The sequence below is a fragment of the Acartia tonsa genome, chromosome 7 (assembly GCF_053477335.1).
Source record: "Acartia tonsa isolate MP-2025a chromosome 7, ASM5347733v1, whole genome shotgun sequence".
In the NCBI taxonomy this organism is placed as follows: domain Eukaryota; kingdom Metazoa; phylum Arthropoda; class Copepoda; order Calanoida; family Acartiidae; genus Acartia; species Acartia tonsa.
In genome coordinates, this window is record NC_137266.1 from 11,748,194 (window position 1) to 11,768,520 (window position 20,327).

Sequence of the window (20,327 nt, forward strand, 5' to 3'; positions counted from 1 at the left end):
TACTTAATAAAGGAATTTAGTTATTTACAAAAAAAAATGTATTTTATTTTTAATAACCCTATCAATTATCCTTTAGATTCAAAAATCATTTTGATATCAGCACTTTCAGTGTAAAAATTATGTAAAATTAAAATAATATTTCAAAGTATTACAGAGGCAAAACAGTTTTTGTATAAGTGTTTCAGCCATATCCTTATTGAAAACATTTAAAATTTTGATAAGAGCATAATTCATTAGTTCTTTTTTAATAAGTAACATATTAAAAAGAAAGACCTCCAAAACCACCTCAAGGGCGTGCAGGATCGGGTTGTTCATACTTACATTGCATGGTGTTGAGTACATCCCCCCCCCCCCAATATAAATTTATTTTTTCCTTACCCAGGGTACTTTGGATTAATTCTTTAACCCCAACTAAAAAAAACTATGAGAATTTTGTGAAAATATTTGGAGCACTTTACCCTCCTTCCTTGATTAAATCCTGTGTACGCGCCTTAGAATTATAATAATTCATTTACATGAGAAAGACTTTCTTTAATAATTTTCAAGGTAATCAATCCTACAGCTGTCAACAGACATTCAACTTTTATTAGGAGCCAAGCTTCTCATAATAGCATGTCTGTCTGACTGTCTATTAATATTATGTTACATAATTTATGGAAATTAGATTTCTAGGATTTTGAAGTTATTCATTTTTTTAGGTGATCTATAGATTACAACAGCCTTGGGGACTTTTATTTTTTTAAATTTAGATTGGTTAGTTCGTTTAGTTGAGTGTCCAAACGTTTCAACCCCTTATTAAAATTTTGAGTATCATCGTTGGAGATGTTTATCAATATATCGGCCAATGTCTTATCCCTTTAGATCTTTGACTTTTAGTAGTAAATATTGTATTCTTTAATCATGAGGTGGTTTTCATGTAATGGATACTCATATTCTTGTAATTTTATTATGGTTGTAATATTTATAGTATTTTCATTGAAATATTACTCAATAAGCAATAACTTTGGCTGGAGTCTATATATTTTATTTTGGGTTTTAAATAATATATTCTATCCCAGTAATGTTAACCTGACAGGACGCTATGTAAAATTATAGTCAGGGATGGAGAGGACAATGGGCTGTTTACCAGTCCCCAAAGTAGAATACTAACGTTGTTTTATTTGTTGGCTTAACATTTAGGGATTTTTATTATATTTTGATTAATTGGTTTGATTGGTATTCTACGGAAGGGTAATTTTGTGTATCAGCATTGGTGACATAATTTATTAATTTATTGGCCATTGTCCCTTACATCCTTGAATGATAACCCTATATTAATTTTAAATCAGGATTTTGACACTATTGGACTATTTTTGTCCTTATAACGGTACCTAGCTACACGGAAGTTTATTTTCAGTCTATATATAGGGAATTTCAATATAGGGATGTAATTCGTATTTTATTGTTTAGTTACATCACACTTTATAACTTGTTTCATTCATAAAAAGTAAAGTTTAAATTTCTTTAAATCTTTTATCTTTTATGTCTAAATAGAAATCAACCGTTCACCTATTATAAGATTCGTCTTCTGAAAGATTTTTTTTATGAATATATTATCTAATATTTTATAATTTTCATCATGTCTAGACGCTATTTCTTAGAGAGGGGACAATGGGCTATTTATTACACTAGTCCCCGAAGTTTTATAATAACTTTCTTATTCGTTGGCTTAACAACTTTGGGGACCTTAGTGAATTTGATTGGTCAATTCGTTATGTTGAGTGTTCAAACGTTTCAACCACTAGTTTTAATCTACATAAGGGGCAATTTTGTTTATCATCATTGGGATGCAATTGGCCATTGTCTTATCCCTTTAGATCCCTGCTAGTCACTATACTAATTTTGTTGATATATATTTGACAAAATAATTAGACATTAATAATCATTTTCAGAAGTTATAAGAGATAAAATCAACCTTATTCGACGTTCACTCTAAGCCCAAAAATAATGGACTTATAAGTGTATTAAACTGTATATAAGACATTTGCGAATATATTGATACCATTAATTTGCCTCTTAGATAGAAAAAAGTATGTTTTTTTAATATTTTTCTCTTGCTACAAATCAAATTTCAAATTTGAGTCACCAAAAAAGCTAAACTAATTTTTGCTCTAGAAGAATCAATTTTTGGAGTTAGAAAATGCTTAATACCTCATTTTAATCGCCTGGCATTGCTTTATAATATACAGGTAATGACTTGGTTTTTTATGGAACAGCTGACTAAAAAATCGAGGTTTTGTGATAAACCCACTTTTGTTGTTGCTCCATAAATGATATTTTTTTCCCCAATTTTTTTGACTGTAAAGAAGCTTTATATATTCATATAACATCCACCTAAATTTGACTTTTGATATTTTATTTATAACATCACCAGAGGGAATTGAATTTTGGAAAAAAAATATCAATTTATATTTTACACTGCTATGCATTGTTCTTGTTCTTGTTTCTAAAAAAAATTTATATTATAAAAAAGAGAATTATTTAACGCTTCTATAGGTATGTTTATCATTTTTCTAGGCTAAATATAACTATAATTACACCATTTTAAAGTTAGACATCATAACATATTAACACAATTATTGAATCGGTCTGTATTATTAAGCTGGCAACTCTTAAAACAGCTGCATTTCATTATCCTATTATATAAAGTAGTAATCTTTTTTGTCTTCAGCTTAAGATTTCGACCATTACAGTACCTATTGAGTTCTGTGTTTTATGGATGCTTCTTATAGGACCCTGGATAGTTTTGGAATTTTGAAAAAAATATCAATTTATATTTTACACTGCTATGCATTGTTCTCGTTCTTGTTTCTAAAAAATATTTTTATAATTAAAAAGAGAATTATTTAATGCTTCTATAGGTATGTTAATCATTTTTCTAGTCTAAATATAACTATAATTTCAGCATTTTTTAAACATCATTATATTCAAGTTATTGTAATTTTTAAATAAAATATCAATATCAAGAAATATTGGAACAATTTTTACCATGCAAAACAAGGTGTTATAAAGTGTAGGATCCCTCACAATATCTATCTGTCTGTCTATAATGCATTACACATGTAATGCTAATAGAGAGGATGCTGTAAGAGTGCTCTTCTAATGTGAACTTCTCATAATTGAATGGGCTTCCTGAAACCAGAGACCATAAGGTTGGCCTAGTCACTACAAGGGGGAGTGCAGGAGTATCCAGGGGGAGGTGCTTGTAAAAGGGTAATTTTTTTTAGGGATGGGGGTAATCACCCCCTAATATATTATGGGGGGTATAAAACCAGCCTTTTAAATTTTTTTTAATAGGAGTAAAGAAAATCCTTAAAACTTACAAATCTAGGAATCAAACTAGCACCCCAACCAATAATCGGTTCCATGCCAAATGTAGGAGTGGAAAAACATTGGAGGGACAAATGCTTGAGTCCCAAACGTCAGAGTGGAACAAACGCAGGAGTGGGACAAACGTTGGAGTGGACAAACGGAGGATTTTTGGGACAAACATCGAAGTGGACAAACACAGGAGTCCCAAACTTTTTTTTCAATTTTGAATTTTTTTTATACAAACACAGCCCCCCCTACCTTCGTCCCGTTACTTTTCTTAGTTAGGTTAGGTTAGGATATAGGCTAGGGGGCTGAGCACTGCAGCCATAGTCATTATTTTGTAGACAAGGGTATAAAAAATTTCAAAATTGTAATATTATTAAAATAGTAGACACTCCTAGGTTTTATTTAAGCAATGTCCACTCCAATGTTTTCCACTCCAATGTTTGTCCACCTTGATGTTTGTCTACTCTGACGTTTGTCCCATTCTTACGTTTGTCCACTCCGATGTTTGGGACTCCTGCATTTGTCCACTCCGACATTTGGGACTCCTATGTTTGAGGTAGAACTCCGATAAGTAAATCTCAATAAAACTTGATAAAATTATGCAAAATATCAAAGTATTCAATCCCGGAATTTCAACCATCTAACTTGAATAGGAGTAGAGAAAATCATGAAAACTTGAAATGTAGGAATCGATATAGCCCACTCCAATTTTTTGGCAAATCCTAATGAAACTTGATGGAAATATGGAGTATTGATAATTAATTAATAACCCTTAACCCCCTAACCCTCCCCCCCCCCACTGGGACATCCCTTTACATAAAGTAATGATTATAAAGTTGCTAAGTACCTTACTGCTACAAAAATCATCTTCCAACATTTAAGATTAATTCTAACACGCCTGAATTAACAAAAAGAGCTAACCATGGCGTGGATATACACATCCTAATTGTAAAAATGTTTTGCTTTTTAAAATTGTAAATCAATTATTCAGGAATCATTTTACTTTGTTTATTTACTAGCAGCTGCGCTCCAAGCATCTAGGAGCTCTGTAATTAAAGGAGTAAGGAAATTAGTAAAATAGCCTTATACTTTACCGAAATCTTAAGCTACAGACAAAAAAGCTTTATATAATATGTATTAATTTGTAAAACTGCAAATGATAAAATGTGACCTATTTTTTTCTCTTTAAAGATTCTCTTCAAACACCTCCCCCTTTTTATATAAAGATGCTAATTCCCCCCCAACCCTAAGAGGATATAAGCAGTAAAAAACCCCGCAGGGGGCACAATTTTCTAACACTTCTTTCTTATTTAGTCTTTTAAAAGGATTCAAAATGCATTGACATATATAAATATATTTTTTTTAACTCTTATTTTATACATCTTAATTGGAACTGATGATCTATTTTTATAGAGAAACATATGTATTCCATCAATAAAAAGTTAAAAAATTAAGTGTGTTTATACATATAATAATTACTATATATAATAGGATAATGAAATGCAGCTGTTTTAAGGGTTGCCAGCCTAATAATACAGACCGATTCAATAATTGTGTTAATATGTTAAGATGTCTAACTTTAAAATGGTGTAATTATAGTTATATTTAGCCTAGAAAAATGATAAACATACCTATAGAAGCGTTAAATAATTCTCTTTTTTATAATATAAATTTTTTTTAGAAACAAGAACAAGAACATTGCATAGCAGTGTAAAATATAAATTGATATTTTTTTCCAAAATTCAATTCCCTCTGGTGATGTTATAAATAAAATATCAAAAGTCAAATTTAGGTGGATGTTATATGAATATATTAAGCTTCTTTACAGCCAAAAAAATTGGGGGAAAAAATATCATTTATGGAGCAACAACAAAAGTAGGTTTATCACAAAACCTCGATTTTTTAGTCAGCTGTTCCATAAAAAACCAAGTCATTACCTGTATATTATAAAGCAATGCCAGGCGATTAAAATGAGGTATTAAGCAATTTCTAACTCCAAAAATTGATTCTTCTAGAGCAAAAATTAGTTTAGCATTTTTGGTGACTCAAATTTGAAATTTGATTTGTAGCAAGAGAAAAATATTAAAAAAACATACTTTTTTCTATCAAAGAGGCAAATTAATGGTATCAATATATTCGCAAATGTCTTATATACAGTTTAATACACTTTTAAGTCCATTATTTTTGGGCTTTGAGTGAACGTCGAATAAGGTTGATTTTATCTCATAACTTCATTTTTATTACAATGATAATTACTTAATTTCTTTTTAGATTTATGTATTTTAATGTACTATTCTTTAAAATGATTTTTTTCAATAAGGTACTCTTTTCCTTTAAATGTCCGCCTGTCAGTTCAAAAAAAGGAAAATGTTATTTTCTGGACTGTCATTTGCGATAGATGTCTAAAATTACATTTGGGGATTTGCGAGAAATAAGAGTTTCTCAGCTTCTATTAAAGAGAGTTGTATGATATGTGTCATAGATAAAGAGCATCTTCAATGTTGATAATATTAGCCGTCCGTCTGTTATTTTTTCGTTCTTGTTATTAAAAATAGTTATTTCTCGCATCGTATTATAAACAGCTTTCCGCGGATATTAAATGTACAATTATAAGATTAAAACCAGTTTTATTTTCGTAGAAAATTAGAAGCAAGACATAATTGTTACAGGTTCTAATCCACCGGATATTCATCGGTTGTAAAATTTTAAACTTTTTTGTGTTATCCTTTTTTAATTAATGTTACTTTGAATATAGCAAAGCATTTGATAGAATATTAAACTATGTTTAGTAAAAAGGCCTAAAATAATAATAAAATCACATTCCATGTCTATTCATAGATACATATTTAAATATATTGTATAATAAACACAAACAGATTTGTAAAATATTACATATTTTATTGCAATTTTTTCAAATACAAAATTTATAGCGCAGTGCATATACAGTTATAAGTTGTTAGATGTCAAAACTGTTGAAATTTGTTGTTTTTGCAATGTTACGAATCCATTTAATTTAAAATAGTTAGAGTTTGTTTTTGTAAGATTCTATTTTTCACATATAGGCAAACAGTTGAGATATTTAAAATTTTTAAATTTATTTCATAAACCAGTTTTTCATCGGGACTAACTACATCTTGTTATATAAAAGGATCTCTCTAACCACTGAACTGATATGGTCTTCCTTTACAGTGAAGCTACTAAAAGGTCTCGGGATGGTTTTAGTCTATTCTATTTTTATCAAAAGTCTAGGTAGGTTTGGTTTTAGGCTCTTTTTCTACTCTTCCATATTATTTCGGATATAGAGCCCCTAGATGCTAGGGGCGCAGTCAAAAGTAATAAAATAAAGCATCTAGTTTGTTTACATCGACCTTATTCACATAAAAACAAGGATGACAACATCCATAAAAGTTGTTAAAAAAGTAAAATATCAGAATGTTTAAAATGGACGTAAGGACTTTCTTGTAACAATTATAGAGTTACTACACTTCCTAAATCGAACTGAGTTTTATAGGGAAGCTAGTAAAAGTGGTGGCACAGATTATGACGTCAAAAAAATTAACCAATGAGAGGCCACTATAAATTTTACCATTGGTCAATTACAGTGTATACTGGCCTCTCATTGGTTAATTTTTTTGACATCATAATCTGTGCCGCCACTTTTACTAGCTTCTTTTATAAGAATTTGCAAGTTTGAAATGTTTAAACTGTCACAGACGGACGGACGGTCCGACCATAATTATAGAAAAGCTTCGCTGTTTAACAATATCAAAATTTTGCTGCAATTGCTAAAACATTATGTTGTCCCCAACATTGTTTGAACATTATTGAAATAAGAACTTGTAATATAAGTTTGAGACAGTTAGAAGAGTTGTACTCGACTTAGCATCAAAAGAGAGAGATGTCAACATACAAATATTTAAGAAAATGTTAACATTTTGGTAGGTGATACAAAATTTACAACATAAAGTGGCAAAAATTACATAACAAAACGACAACCGAAGCCTTTTATTGGGGTAAAAATATGAGCATCTCATAACAGGAAAAAGTCTGTTGAATTTATGGCTTAAAAGTAATGTCTAATCGTTTTGAAACTTGGTTTTTTTTATTTAGACAATTAGTAATGCAGTAATTATTTTCTCGATGATCAAATATTAGCTTCTTTTTAGGTTAAGTATCTGTTCTAGTTTTACGTTCCTACATTAGTTGGTTTTAAACTTTGAGTACTTAAAATAAATCTAGATGGATGGTTGATGCGTGGTTTAATCATATTTTTTTGTGTCACCACCTTTCATATAAAGTTAAATTTCCGCTTGAGTTAACACAGTTCTCTCTCTCTCTCGTTCTTCAATGCAAAATAAATTTCAATATGTGTTTAGATATCAAAAACAAGGATGACAACATCCATAAGTAGCGAAGCATAAACAATTAAATAAGAATTTAGATATTAGTTGACAAAAGCATGTATATTAGGAAAAAATCACGAAACCTTTTCAACATTTGTTTTTAATTTCTTAATATTTATTTATATTTCAGTACTATGACTAACAGACTGACGGTCAAAGTAAATTACATACTGGATGCTCAAAACAACAGGAAATTTTTATTTTGCTATTTTTAACTACAAAAATTTTAAAAAAAAAGGACCATAAATACCAAAGATATGAAGAAAAATGTGAAAAATATAAAAATAGCCAAAAACCTGCAAAAAGCAGTCTGACCGCCATTGATGTGTTCTTGAAATGAAAGGAAATTTAATTTTGATATATAAAACTGAAAAACTTTGGAAATTGGGCCATAAACACCAAAGGTATAGAGAAAATGTGAAAAATACAAAAATAGCCTAAAACCTGCTTAAAGGCAGTCTGAACGTCATAGTTGTTTTCTTGAAACGACAGAAAATTTAATTCTGATTCTATAACTGAAAAAATTTTGGAAATCGGACCATAAACACCAAAGATATGGAGAAAAATGTGAAAAATACAAAAATAGCCTAAAACCTGCTAAAAAGCGGTCCTATCGCTATTGATGTTTTTTAGTTAATTGTGCTCCTTGATAATGGGAATGTTGTCAAAAAATTTCAGCCTTTTATCTTTTATAGGAGCCGAGAAAATCACGTTTCCCCCAAACTAAGACAGACATACGGACATACGGACATACAGACAGACGGACAGACGGACATTTCAAATTATAGAGTAGCTTCGCTACTAATAAACAAGGTCGCAGCTCTTCAAAGGAAGGTTGAGTATGAAGTAATTAAAAATCTTTAGAAGTTAGAAATTTTAAAAATTGGAAAAGAACAATTTAAGCAGCAATGCTAGATGAATGAACATTAACAGTAGATCACAGATATATAAAGTTTCATTAAAATATTTGATTATTATATTTGATAATTAATTTTCAATTTTTATAGGATATGAAATTTATGATAAACAATTCCTTATATCCTTTTAAAGAGAAGCTTCCCTAAGAAAATGGTTGTTTTCACTCAGTGTGCGTAGCAAGCACAGAATCCCCTCCTCCTTTTTCTTGAAAAGAATTAAAAAAGGTATGCAGGGGGTAACATTTTTCATTATGTCTAACCCTTGTGGGGGACCCTGACTCTGACCCTGTACCCATTATAACCCAACCTAGTCTGAGGTAAAAGCCAAACACACGGAAAACTCTATATTTCAAAATGAGGGGTACTTTGTTTTCGCATAAAATAAAAGGAAAACGCCTGAAATGAATTTCTAATATTCATCGTTTTTCTATATAAAAAGATAAAATGGAAAGTGTATTTCTTTGAGTAACACATTTATAAAGATGTCGTATATCAAAACTGTCAAATATCTGTTAACATAAGACACATTTATTGGAGTATTTTATAAGAAACAACTTGTCAAAGAAATAGATATGAAGCCGTAGCTATCATATTTATTAATTTTATTATTTTTTGTTTGTTTGATATTTAATTGCGAGAACAATCTATAATTTGATCTGTCTGTATTTCATAGTCACACAATTTCTTGTAGAAGGCGTTTTATTTAAAGATTATTTTTGCCTGAACTGTTATCTGAAAGAAAAGAGAAAACCTAGGGTCCATGAGGATAAGAGAAGAGCCACTTTTTAATACAACTCAAATTTTATGCCTGTCTATAACACAAAGTCTTGCTGAAACTGATAATAGTGCCTTAAAACAATAACATTATTCAGTATAAATGATTAATGATAGGCCAGTATACATTTAAATTGTTTTAGGCACTATCATAATTTTTGTTCTTGCTTATTTCTGGACTTATTTAAATCTTTATGGCAGCTTTACATGAGTTTTTTATACATCCCCCCGAGAAAATCGTTAAATTTTTTATTTAGTAACGAAATGTATCTTTCAACCATAATATTCAAATGCCTCTAGGAGCCGTAAAGGAAAAATTTATGGGGTGTGACATTTTTTCAAGGGACGATATTGATTGGGTGGGGTAGGTATCCTACCCTTAAAATAGTTATAAACACTGTAAAGGAGAACCATATCGGTTCAACGGTTAGTGCGATCCTTCAGTACAAACAAACTAACAGACATCATGTTACTTGTATAAAAGGATTCCATAATATCTAGTATGGGCGGAGACACATCTTAAATATAACAAAAGAGATAAGTTCTGTGAAAGCGTGAAACAATAAATGAGCAAAGGCCTATGTGGAAAAGTTTTGATGATATTAAAGTTTTGAATAATTATAATGACGTGTGAATACATGGATATAATTAATTTCAGCTGGCAGCAGGGATTTTTAGGGATAAGACAATGGCCGGTAAATTGTTTTACATACCCAATGATAATACACAAAATTACCCCGTTTGTATATTATAATAAATTGTTGAAAAGTTTGGACACTCAACTAAATTAAGCAACCAATCAAACAAAGTTTTTGAGCCAACGAATAAGAAAACGTCATTATAAAACTTTGGTAACTAGTGTAATAAAAGAGCCCAATGTCCCATCCTTTCCTGGGAGGCAGTGTCCTAGATAAAGTTTAAAGTTCGTATCATAACCCACTTTCAATCCTAATATTAAAGTAGTTGTATGTTTGTATATGCTTAGATTGAAAGTAACAATAGTGTCTTTTTTAATTTTCGTGTTTAAAGGTATTTTCGAAAGGTTAGATACTTAAAGGGCAAAGAGGTTCCATTCATGTTTTAAAGATCAGGTCTTGATTTTCTTAAAGCTACTTTTCAAGCTTCTTAAAAATAAGACTATTAATCCTTTATTTATAGTTATCTTAAGGTCTTAATTCTTATTCATTTTTAATTCTATATTTTTATATATAACTGTAAATACATTTATTTATGACTTTAATTAGAAATGGGAGTTATCTATAGTTAAAAATCTAAAATGTTGAATATATAGTTTACTTGTATTTGCATGGAGCTATGGGACATGCTATGCCTAATGATTCAATTTACAAACCTTCTTCTCCCAAAAAGATGGTATTTTTTTCGTGTAATTCCGTAAAGTTAGGTATTAGGTTGTAGTCAAATACTATTACTAAGTCAAAGTGCTCTTAATTATAACCAAATGTATATATATATGAAAATGGTCCATAATTCAGAACAGTTTGACTTACTAAGAGCATTTGACTCGACCCTTCACAAATCTTTAGGGAAAAAAATTCCCTTCTTTACAATTTAAGAAGAAAAAAAAATTATTGCTGTGAATATTTCGGGAAGATTTTTTGTCATTCATTGTCCTATACCCGAAATCCTGGGTATTTGTAAAGAAAATAAATAATAATTAGGTTTGTTTTTCTATGTAATTTCATGAAGTTGCATTTTTCTTTCATTTCAATTTATGCTTTTGTAATTTTTTTATGGTTTAATTTATTTACCTTAAAATCATTATGAGTTAATACAGCTAATTTCTTTTTTTAAGGCTTAGATGTTAAGGGATATGACAATGGACTAAAAATAGATGTACAACCCCAAATTACAGCACGTTCTGTAGATTAATATCATTGGTGTACAACTTAATAAGGATCTAATAAAAGTCCCAAAAGTTTAAGCCTAAATTATACTTATAAAATATAAATTTGTTGTTCTTTTTAACCTATTCAAAGTTGATTTAACAAATAGGCTCATAAATTCCAGAATACTAATATCAAATTTGAATATCAAAAGATGAAAGTACAAAGTCTTATATTCAATTTTGCTTTACTAAAAACTTGCGGCTACGCCCCCAACTTCTAGGGGCTTTGCCTCATGAGGTAATGGGAAGTCCCCTCCTATATAAAATCGTTGATAAAGCTATATGTAGAGATATAATAAAAAAATTCATATCAAATTTAGGAGAATATCTTTAGTTTCATGAGTGAAGTCAAAAAAATACGTCTAAAAAGGAAGGATGAGAGGAGAAGTGGAAAAGTAACCTCCAAAAAGAGATGGATTTTTATGACGTCACACATGACACTTTAGGCTTTCTCAAATTTAATCTTTGGCAAAATTAAACCAAGGATAAAATATTTGACAAAATTATGAATTACGAAAGTTTACACCACACAGGTAAGTTTTTGATGAAATCTTTAAAATTGGCTTTATATTCCTAATTATAAATTTATCATCATTTATCCAACCCAAAAAAATATATTGGTCTACTAGAATATTTTTATCTACAATGACATTTCTACCACAGCATATTGTTGACTTAATAACAACTCTATAGTTTTTAGGGGATTAAACTCCATTGCACGGATGATATGTCAAATTCTAAAGGTTTTGATAATCCATGAATCCCTGAATGAAAGTCATTTGTTCTTTTCGTCCATTGCAGTAAGAGAGGGGAAATTGGCAGGAAATTTTACTAGAATCCTAAGTTTTATAAACTTTTTGCTGGCCTAAAAACTTTGGGTACTTTTATGAAATATTAATAGGTTTGTAGAGGCTAGCTGTAAAAAATATCCACTCATTCTTGTCTAAAGAAGGGGTTATTTTGTTGATCAAAATTCAATTTATCATTTATTATCTTACCAAAGTAAAGAGCCTATATATTTATTGTTGTCTTGTTCTTTAAGATCCCTGATTAAACCATTCTTTATACTTAAAAGCTTTAAAAGGACAATCCGCGATTTATACATTTCATTATTTCAACTATAGAGTCCCTTTAAATGTAATACTGAGCTTGATCTTTAAATCATTTTAGGGGTGATTTGGATCGGGGCGCGCCAAACTTTCAGCCAATCACAGCGCTGCATTTTCAAAATGCCTCGCTGTGATTAGCTAAAATTTTGGCGCGCCCCGATCTGAATCGCCACTAAAATGATTTAAAGATCAAGCTCTGGATATATCAATACTTGGATTTTACACCAGGTTTTCATGTCCTCTAATAAAGTGAATCTATAAATGGCAGGGGAAATAGCAACCTAGATAGACAACCTTTGTACACAAAAACTACCCTATTCGCATCACTATGTTCTCTACTTTTGATTCGTTATGGTATACTAGCGGCTACGCCCCTAGAGGCAACAGAGGCATTTAGGGGAAAGTCGCTACTTTCAATTTTAGTTTTAATAAGAAAAAGTAAACATTTCTTTGGAAGTATTATTTTTTTGGGTCTTTCGTGGCAACGCCTCTTAAGGGGCGTTTCATCATATTTTCACATTAGCTTTTCCCAACATGTTAGCCCCTGTTTTCTATGATTGATTTCGCATTAGAGGGTGGTGGTGCACACCCCAAAATAGTTTTTAAAAACCTTCCCAGGAATTCTGAGAAGCTACAATATAAAGGAGAACCTTATATCCTTTGCTGAAGACAAAAAAACTGAATACTCTATATAATAATATATATATTTATAAATATAAAAGATTTGCGGCAGTGAACGCATACTACTGGAATTATATTCTAGTTTGTGAAGGAAATTATTATTACTTCCAGGTTTCTATTAACAGAATTGCATTGGTTAGCTTTCCCAGAAAACAGCAAAAATTTTAAATTGTAACAAAATCACCAATGATGATAACCAAAATTATTCGTTCTGTAGATTAAAATTAATAGTTTAAACATTTGAACACTAAACATAATGAACAAACCAATCAAAATTTAATAAAAGTCCCCAATGTTGTAAATCGAACAATTATGAAAACTTATTATAAAACTTTGAGGACTAGTGTACTAAACAGCCTATTGTCCCCTTTCACACAGGTCAAAAATACTTTAGTAATTTTAGGTTTAAAGGGATTTTCTGAATAAATCAATCAATTTTATTGTTTTATTCATTTCTTCTAATCTTCCTTTTTGATAAAATTTAAATAATAATCAAATTAAGTTTGACTGTTAATATTTTAGTGTTCCTATAGCAACATTGTATTATTGTTCTTTGGTTAGGCCCATACACCTAAGAACCAGATGTTCTTACAGTAAAACTAAATTTATTAAATGTATTATTTCATTCTTGTAAATATATATTTTTTTTTGGGGGGGGGGGAGGGATATAATATGATTTATTTTTTAAGTTAAATTTTTTATACAAATGCATAATGTTATTGTTCTTGTTAAGTAATTAAGCAAATATATTTAATCTATTCATGATAAAAAGTATGTCAATAAATTAATACCATTACAAGAACATTTTTATTTTATATGAAAATTCTAATTAGTATAAAACTGTGATAAAAATTACGCCAGAGCAACTTTTTCAAAAGTTATTCTGATAAATTTCAGAAGAGTCTTTTCTTGTGTTTGATTTTATAATATTGAACAAAAGAAATTTGGTTGAATAATAGTTTTCTCATCAAAGCAAAATAAATCTGATACAGACCAGGGATCTAAAGAATAAGACAATGGCCGATAAATTGTACATCCGCAATGATGATACACAAAATTACACCTTCTGTATATTATAATTAGTAGTTGAAATTTTGGACGCTTAACTAAATGAGCGAACCAATCAAAATTCATGAAAAGTCCCTAAAGTTGTTTAGCTAGTATAAAAGAAAACGTTATTATAAATTTTGTGTACAAGTGTAATGAACAGTCCAATGTCCCCTCCCCTTCCTGAGGAAAAACACAAAGCTCACCTTGAAAAAAAGGTAGAGAAGGGAGAAAATGTGGGGGGAATTGCTTTGACAAGAATGAAAACATCCATAAGTAGTAATTATAAAAATAAAAATAATTGGACTAATAAGTTGTCTATTAGATGCAAGTAAAGAGAATATTCACAAAAAGTTATTTAAAAAGGAGGGAGGGGACATTGAGCAGTTGTCTTAACTTTTATTCAATTTTAAATACTTGGCTCATGTAGTTGAGTGTCCAAATGTTTCAACTATTAATTGTATTATACAGAAGGGGTAATTATGTGTATCACCATTGGCCATTGGCCATTGTCTTATCCCTGATAATCATAAAATAAATCAGTAACCTAAATCATTTAGCAGTCAAGTAAATTTTATTTTCCATATAGAAATCTCAATCTCGCCTTTCTAGTAGAGTTGTTGTTAATAGAATAACAAGTATATAATCATAGGCCAGAGGAATCTTCACAAAAACTCTGCCATCTATCTTGAATACCAGCCAGCATATATTGTGTTAGGAACAAACAGACACTCACTGTAAGCTGGCTTCGCTTTTAAAATGTAAAATATAAATTTACATAAAGGAGCGAGAGAAAGTTTTCAATTTAGATTGAGAAAGAACTGCAACTAAGACTACATGTGAGCAGAAAAAAGATGATCCAAAAATATTGGAGTATAAATATAAAAGTGTGGACTTGGCAGCAGATATCTTAAGGGATAAGACTATGATCGATTAATTGATGTACATCCCAATGGAGATACACAAATTTACCTCTTCTGCATATTACAATTAGTAATTAGTGATTGAAACGTTTGGACACTCAACTTAATGAACAAAGTAATCAAAATTCAATACAAAAGTCCCCAAAGTTGTTAAACCAACGCAAAACGTTAATGGTTAAAAAATATATCCAAGAGTTAATAGACAGCATGGAGGGAGGGGAAATTCAGTTTTATGCTAACGTTTTCTTATTCGTTGGCTTTACACTTTGGGGACTTTTATTGAATTTTGATTGGTTGGTTTAGTAAGTTTAGTGTCAAAACGTTTCAACCACTTATTGTATTCTACAAAATGGTTAATTTTGTGTATCATAAAGTGTACATAAAGCTATCGACCATTGTCTTATCCCTTTAGATCCCTGTGTAGAAAACCCTTTGGCAAAAACAGACATCCCAGGTAGAGTCCCCCACCCACCATATTTACATCTGAACGGCGATAAATGGATGTAAATCCAAAGTGATAATTAGCCAAACACCCTACTGTATCTTAAATGTATTGGTTGAAAAGTTTAGTCACTGCTATTTTTAACCAACAGTATTAATATTCAATAAAAACACCGTAATTTTTAACGATATTGTGTATACAAAAATTTGGGTACTAGTATAATATAAAGTCCAATGTACTCTCCCTCCCAGGGATGTTATAAAAACAAGGATGACAACATCCATAAAAGCGGAGCTCTAAAACGGTAGGACAAACGCACATCAACACGTGTAGAGGGTCAGAACTGAATAATCAGAATATAAATGTATAAAAGTCGAAACCAAATTGTACTTTATTGTCTTTGAAATCAGTATTCCAAAAATCAGATCAATCAGATAATTTTATCACGTAAATATTAGCTGTCAAAAAGTTAAAAATCATCATGTTTAAAATGGACGTACGGACATTCCAGTAACGATTACAGAGTTGCTACGCTTTCTAAATCGTACCTAACTACTTTAAGGAATCACCATGCAAAGTTTGAAATCGATAGGACAATTCTAACATGCTTAAATCAACGAAAAGAGCTAACTGTCTGTGACGGACGGACGTACGGACGGACAGACTGACCCTAATAATTAAAAAGCTTCGCTTTTAAAAATTTTAAAACACCCAATGCACACAAACAAACACACATACATACAATCATTGTATTTCATTTTCACCCATAGTTGGGCTCCGAGGAGGAGGGGTGGGTTGGATATTTTCTTTGAATAAATGACTTCTGTGTATATTATTATAGTTATGTTTCATCAATTTTATCGACTGCAGGCTGTCAATATTATCCAAAGATATTTAGACGAGTTTCAATGCAATAACTTTGAATAAACATGTTTTTTTGGTAGTGTAGCTTTTCTTTAATTTGTTTAGTCTGCAAATCTGTAAGTCCGTCATAAATATGGATGGCTAATAATACAACCAGGGAAAGGAGAATGTGATTCTGACAAACAATTCTAAGTTAGAATTTTCCCACAACCCCCGTTCCTGTTTCCCAACTCCCCTTCAGTTAAATCAAAAAACAAGTTTTTTCGAGCACATTATTTGAAATGTAAATATAAGAGATTAGTTTAATCATCATTACTTATTTTGCTAAGTATTTTTGGTATAAAGTTAACTAAATCAGCTTTGTTACTAATATTAAATATTGTTTTTGTTTATTAGGAGAGGAAAGTAGCTACTTCATGCAAAACTTCTTGGTAATTAGTTTTTGCTGTGTGTCTGTCTGTTATTTATTTATTGGCATTAATTATTGATTGAATTTGGTTTTTGTCATCCTTCTTATATTGCTTGCTTTTCCCTAATTCTATGGAGCATAATCATTCTATAACCTTAACCTATTTCGTTTATAACCTCCAACTCTTTAACTTCTTATTTAAATTACTCTTTTTGCGATTTTCAATTTATTATAAAACTATACCATATGAAGTAATTTTCATAATTTATTTAAAATTCTGTCATAGACTTTAATTTTAAGGTTGTATATATCATTTTTCTTCTAATATTAAATGCACTGAAATATTGCATTTTTGAGACTAAAACTGATATGATATAAGTTTTACATAACTCAAGTGCCTTTTATGGCCAGGAACAAATAAACAAGGATGACAACATAAAATGTACAAAATCTCAACTTAAATAGGGAATGAACCTAAAATGATCAAACCAATTGTTAAAGGATAAGAATAAAGATATCTTAATGCTGCAAATTGAGTTTTTACCTTGCAAATTTTATTTTTTATAATGCATTTTTCTTTTTTTTCTTACACTTAAATTTATTTTAAAAAATAATTAATGATTTATAGAGCAGCCATAAAAAAATTACACACACACACACATTGGCCAAAAGGTCTTATGCACTTTTATGGAATATCAGTTATTGGGGTAATACTTTATGGATTGATATTAGATCAAATGTTATAGATTTTTTGAAAATTATCTAATCATTTAGAGTCTACAAAACACGTGTATTCTACTTATAAATAAAGGACAAATGCAATTTAAAGGCAACTATTTTGGATTGTATAAAAGTCTTACTTTGGATCAGTACAATTAAAAAGTAATCTTTAATTATTAGTTGCTATAATTATCATAATACTTTTAATTCAAACAGTGACGTTCACAGATTGTTGCCAAGGGGGTGCGTGATACTGCTTTAAGCTTTTTAGAAATCATCTTTAAACCAACAATTAGAAGTTTAGAGGGGTGTGAGCTTTAGGGTGGTGTAATACAAATATCAAGAAAGGGTTGTAGGTGGATGTGAGCCTACATTCAGAAAGCCAATGTTAGACTGTTTTAACTTGAAGACCTGCTTGGCTGTTTAATGAGGTGTAGACCTCTGTAAAGGGGGTTTTAGAGCAGTGTTAGGAAATGTTTGAACAGTCTTAATTGTCCTAGGAGGTTGGATACACAATGCTCTTTTTGTTTTGATCAATTGTATCATGATCTTAGATGATTATACATCTATGGTAATAATTCTAATATATTTCTGACCTTGCAGTATGCAAGTAAGAAAAGAATTTATTACACATATAAATATATATTATAAATGTAATATTGTCTTCAGATAAATATAACCATTCTGCATACCTGGCTTATAGATCCTTAAAACATTAGATTAAGAAAAGTTTGAAATATTGTTCCCTGATTTGAAGGAACCTTTGCGCTAAACCTTATCGTATTGATTGAAAAATTAATATCTGCTTACTAGTTCTGTATTAAAAAAAAAAATAAACTTTTCTTTTAACTTTTTAAATTAACTTTGTGTAACTCTACCATGTTTTTCTTACCACACATAATTATTGTTTAAGTATAACACCATTAAACATGTTCACTTAGAGTTCATTATTGTGGTTTAATCTTATAAAGAAAAAAAGGAGAACATAACATGAACTGTTCCTTAACCATTTTAAATTGCCTTTGTGTAACTCTACCCTAGTTTTTCTTACAACCATGGTGATGATTTTAACACTGTTTAACATGTTCACTAAATGTTCATTATTATGGTTTGATCGCCTAAAGAACACAATAAGAACATAACATAAACTGTTCCTTAAACATTTTAAATTGCCTATGTATATCTCCACCCTTGTTTAATTTTGCCTTGCATTTCCTATTGATATTTAACACCTGGTGCTAGATGCTCATATTGTTCTCATGGTGCTCACAAACTTTCAATATTATTTTACAATTACACTTCATATTCAAAGTTATTAAATAAGGTTTTAAAAAATGTTCAGATATAGAAAGAAAAATATTTCTAATTTGAAACTTCTTATTATACATTGATAGAACTATTATCCTATTTTATTAAAACCACAGCTACTCTTTGATTAGGGTATTCGAACAACAATCTAATGGAGAATCTTAGTTAATAAAGTTTAGACATAGTTAAACAGCTTTTTAGAATATCAACCTTAAACCAAAAATCTTGAATCACATATTCAAGGTTGAAAGGCCCATATATAGAAGAAGGAAGTTGTAATGCAAAATCAAAGGCCCATATCAAATATAATGGAATGGCAGATTTCAAAGTTATAATTTAGAAATAATGTTATTTTTAGACATTTAGGAAAGCTTTGAATAGTTTTTATGTTAGATATTTTCAACAAATTTTTTACCTGTAAAACAATGAAGTCCTTGGCTGTTAAAACTTGATCACCTTTGTACCATGTCACCACTGAAGTTCCTGAAACAAGGATGATCATATCATAAGAAAAGTCTGATTCACAATGCTTCATACTAGAGATATTAAAAATTGTACCTAAATTGTACCTCATTACTATACACAGTTAGGACTTCCAAATAAAGGTTATGCAATCAAAGTCTGTTTGATATTAATTTCCATGATATTCTATATTGAGAGCATCCCATTGAAAGCAGATGATACTCTGGATTAATGATAACTTAAAACCGGGAGAAATTTATGAGAAAGTTTTTACACATGTTTGCTCGAAAATTGAATCACAAATTCAGTGACTCAACCAAAATAAAAAGGATAATGCCAAGTCATGAAGTGCAAGTAATGTTTCAGCAAATTTGGGATCAAATGCAAAATTAGAATTTAATCCTTCGAGAAAGTATAGTATCAAATTTCAAGATAAAAAATTAAGATTTTATAACAAGATTGATAAATTTAATTCAAAATTACTTCAAAATGAGAATTTCAATCAAAGCAATAGGTATATACATTATGATTCTTTAAAATGTATAAGTAAAACAAAATTATGAAGAATATTTGTATATAAAACTGGATATTAGACTTGACTCATAATAAAAATTAGATGCTGAGAAGAAGAAATTGCAGTGCTAACCAGCCGCATTTACATTAGCAGCTTATTGTTATAAACATTAACTAGTAGCTGCGCTTCTAGCATCTAGAGGCTATGTATTGGAAATTGAAAAAATAGCCTAAAACCTTTCAAAGTCCTTAATCTAAAAGTTTTTAAAAACCATACTGGGGCCTATGTGAAGCTTCCCTAAACTAGAGAACTCAATCAGATAAATAGTTGTCGAAATCTTTATATATTACAAGATCAATTTTTGCCAGCTACAGGGTTTATAAAAATCTGATTTACCAAAAGCATGCAGCTGAAAGCAAAAAAAAACTTCCCCCTATTTTTTTAAATCAGACACAGCGGATAATAAGTTTAAAGCAGCTGACGAGACTTCT

General features: G+C 30.0%; 1 protein-coding gene across 1 annotated transcript in view; it reads right to left on the reverse strand.

The window, feature by feature from the left end:
* The window catches only part of LOC145324829 (opioid-binding protein/cell adhesion molecule-like), a 130,319-nt gene that overhangs the window by 93,636 nt on the left and 16,356 nt on the right, over nucleotides 1–20,327 (reverse strand). Inside the window, exon 4 of the mRNA XM_080167505.1 lies at nucleotides 19,276–19,343. Coding sequence (XP_080023631.1) covers nucleotides 19,276–19,343 — 68 coding nt within the window. The remainder of the gene's footprint in view (nucleotides 1–19,275; nucleotides 19,344–20,327) is intronic.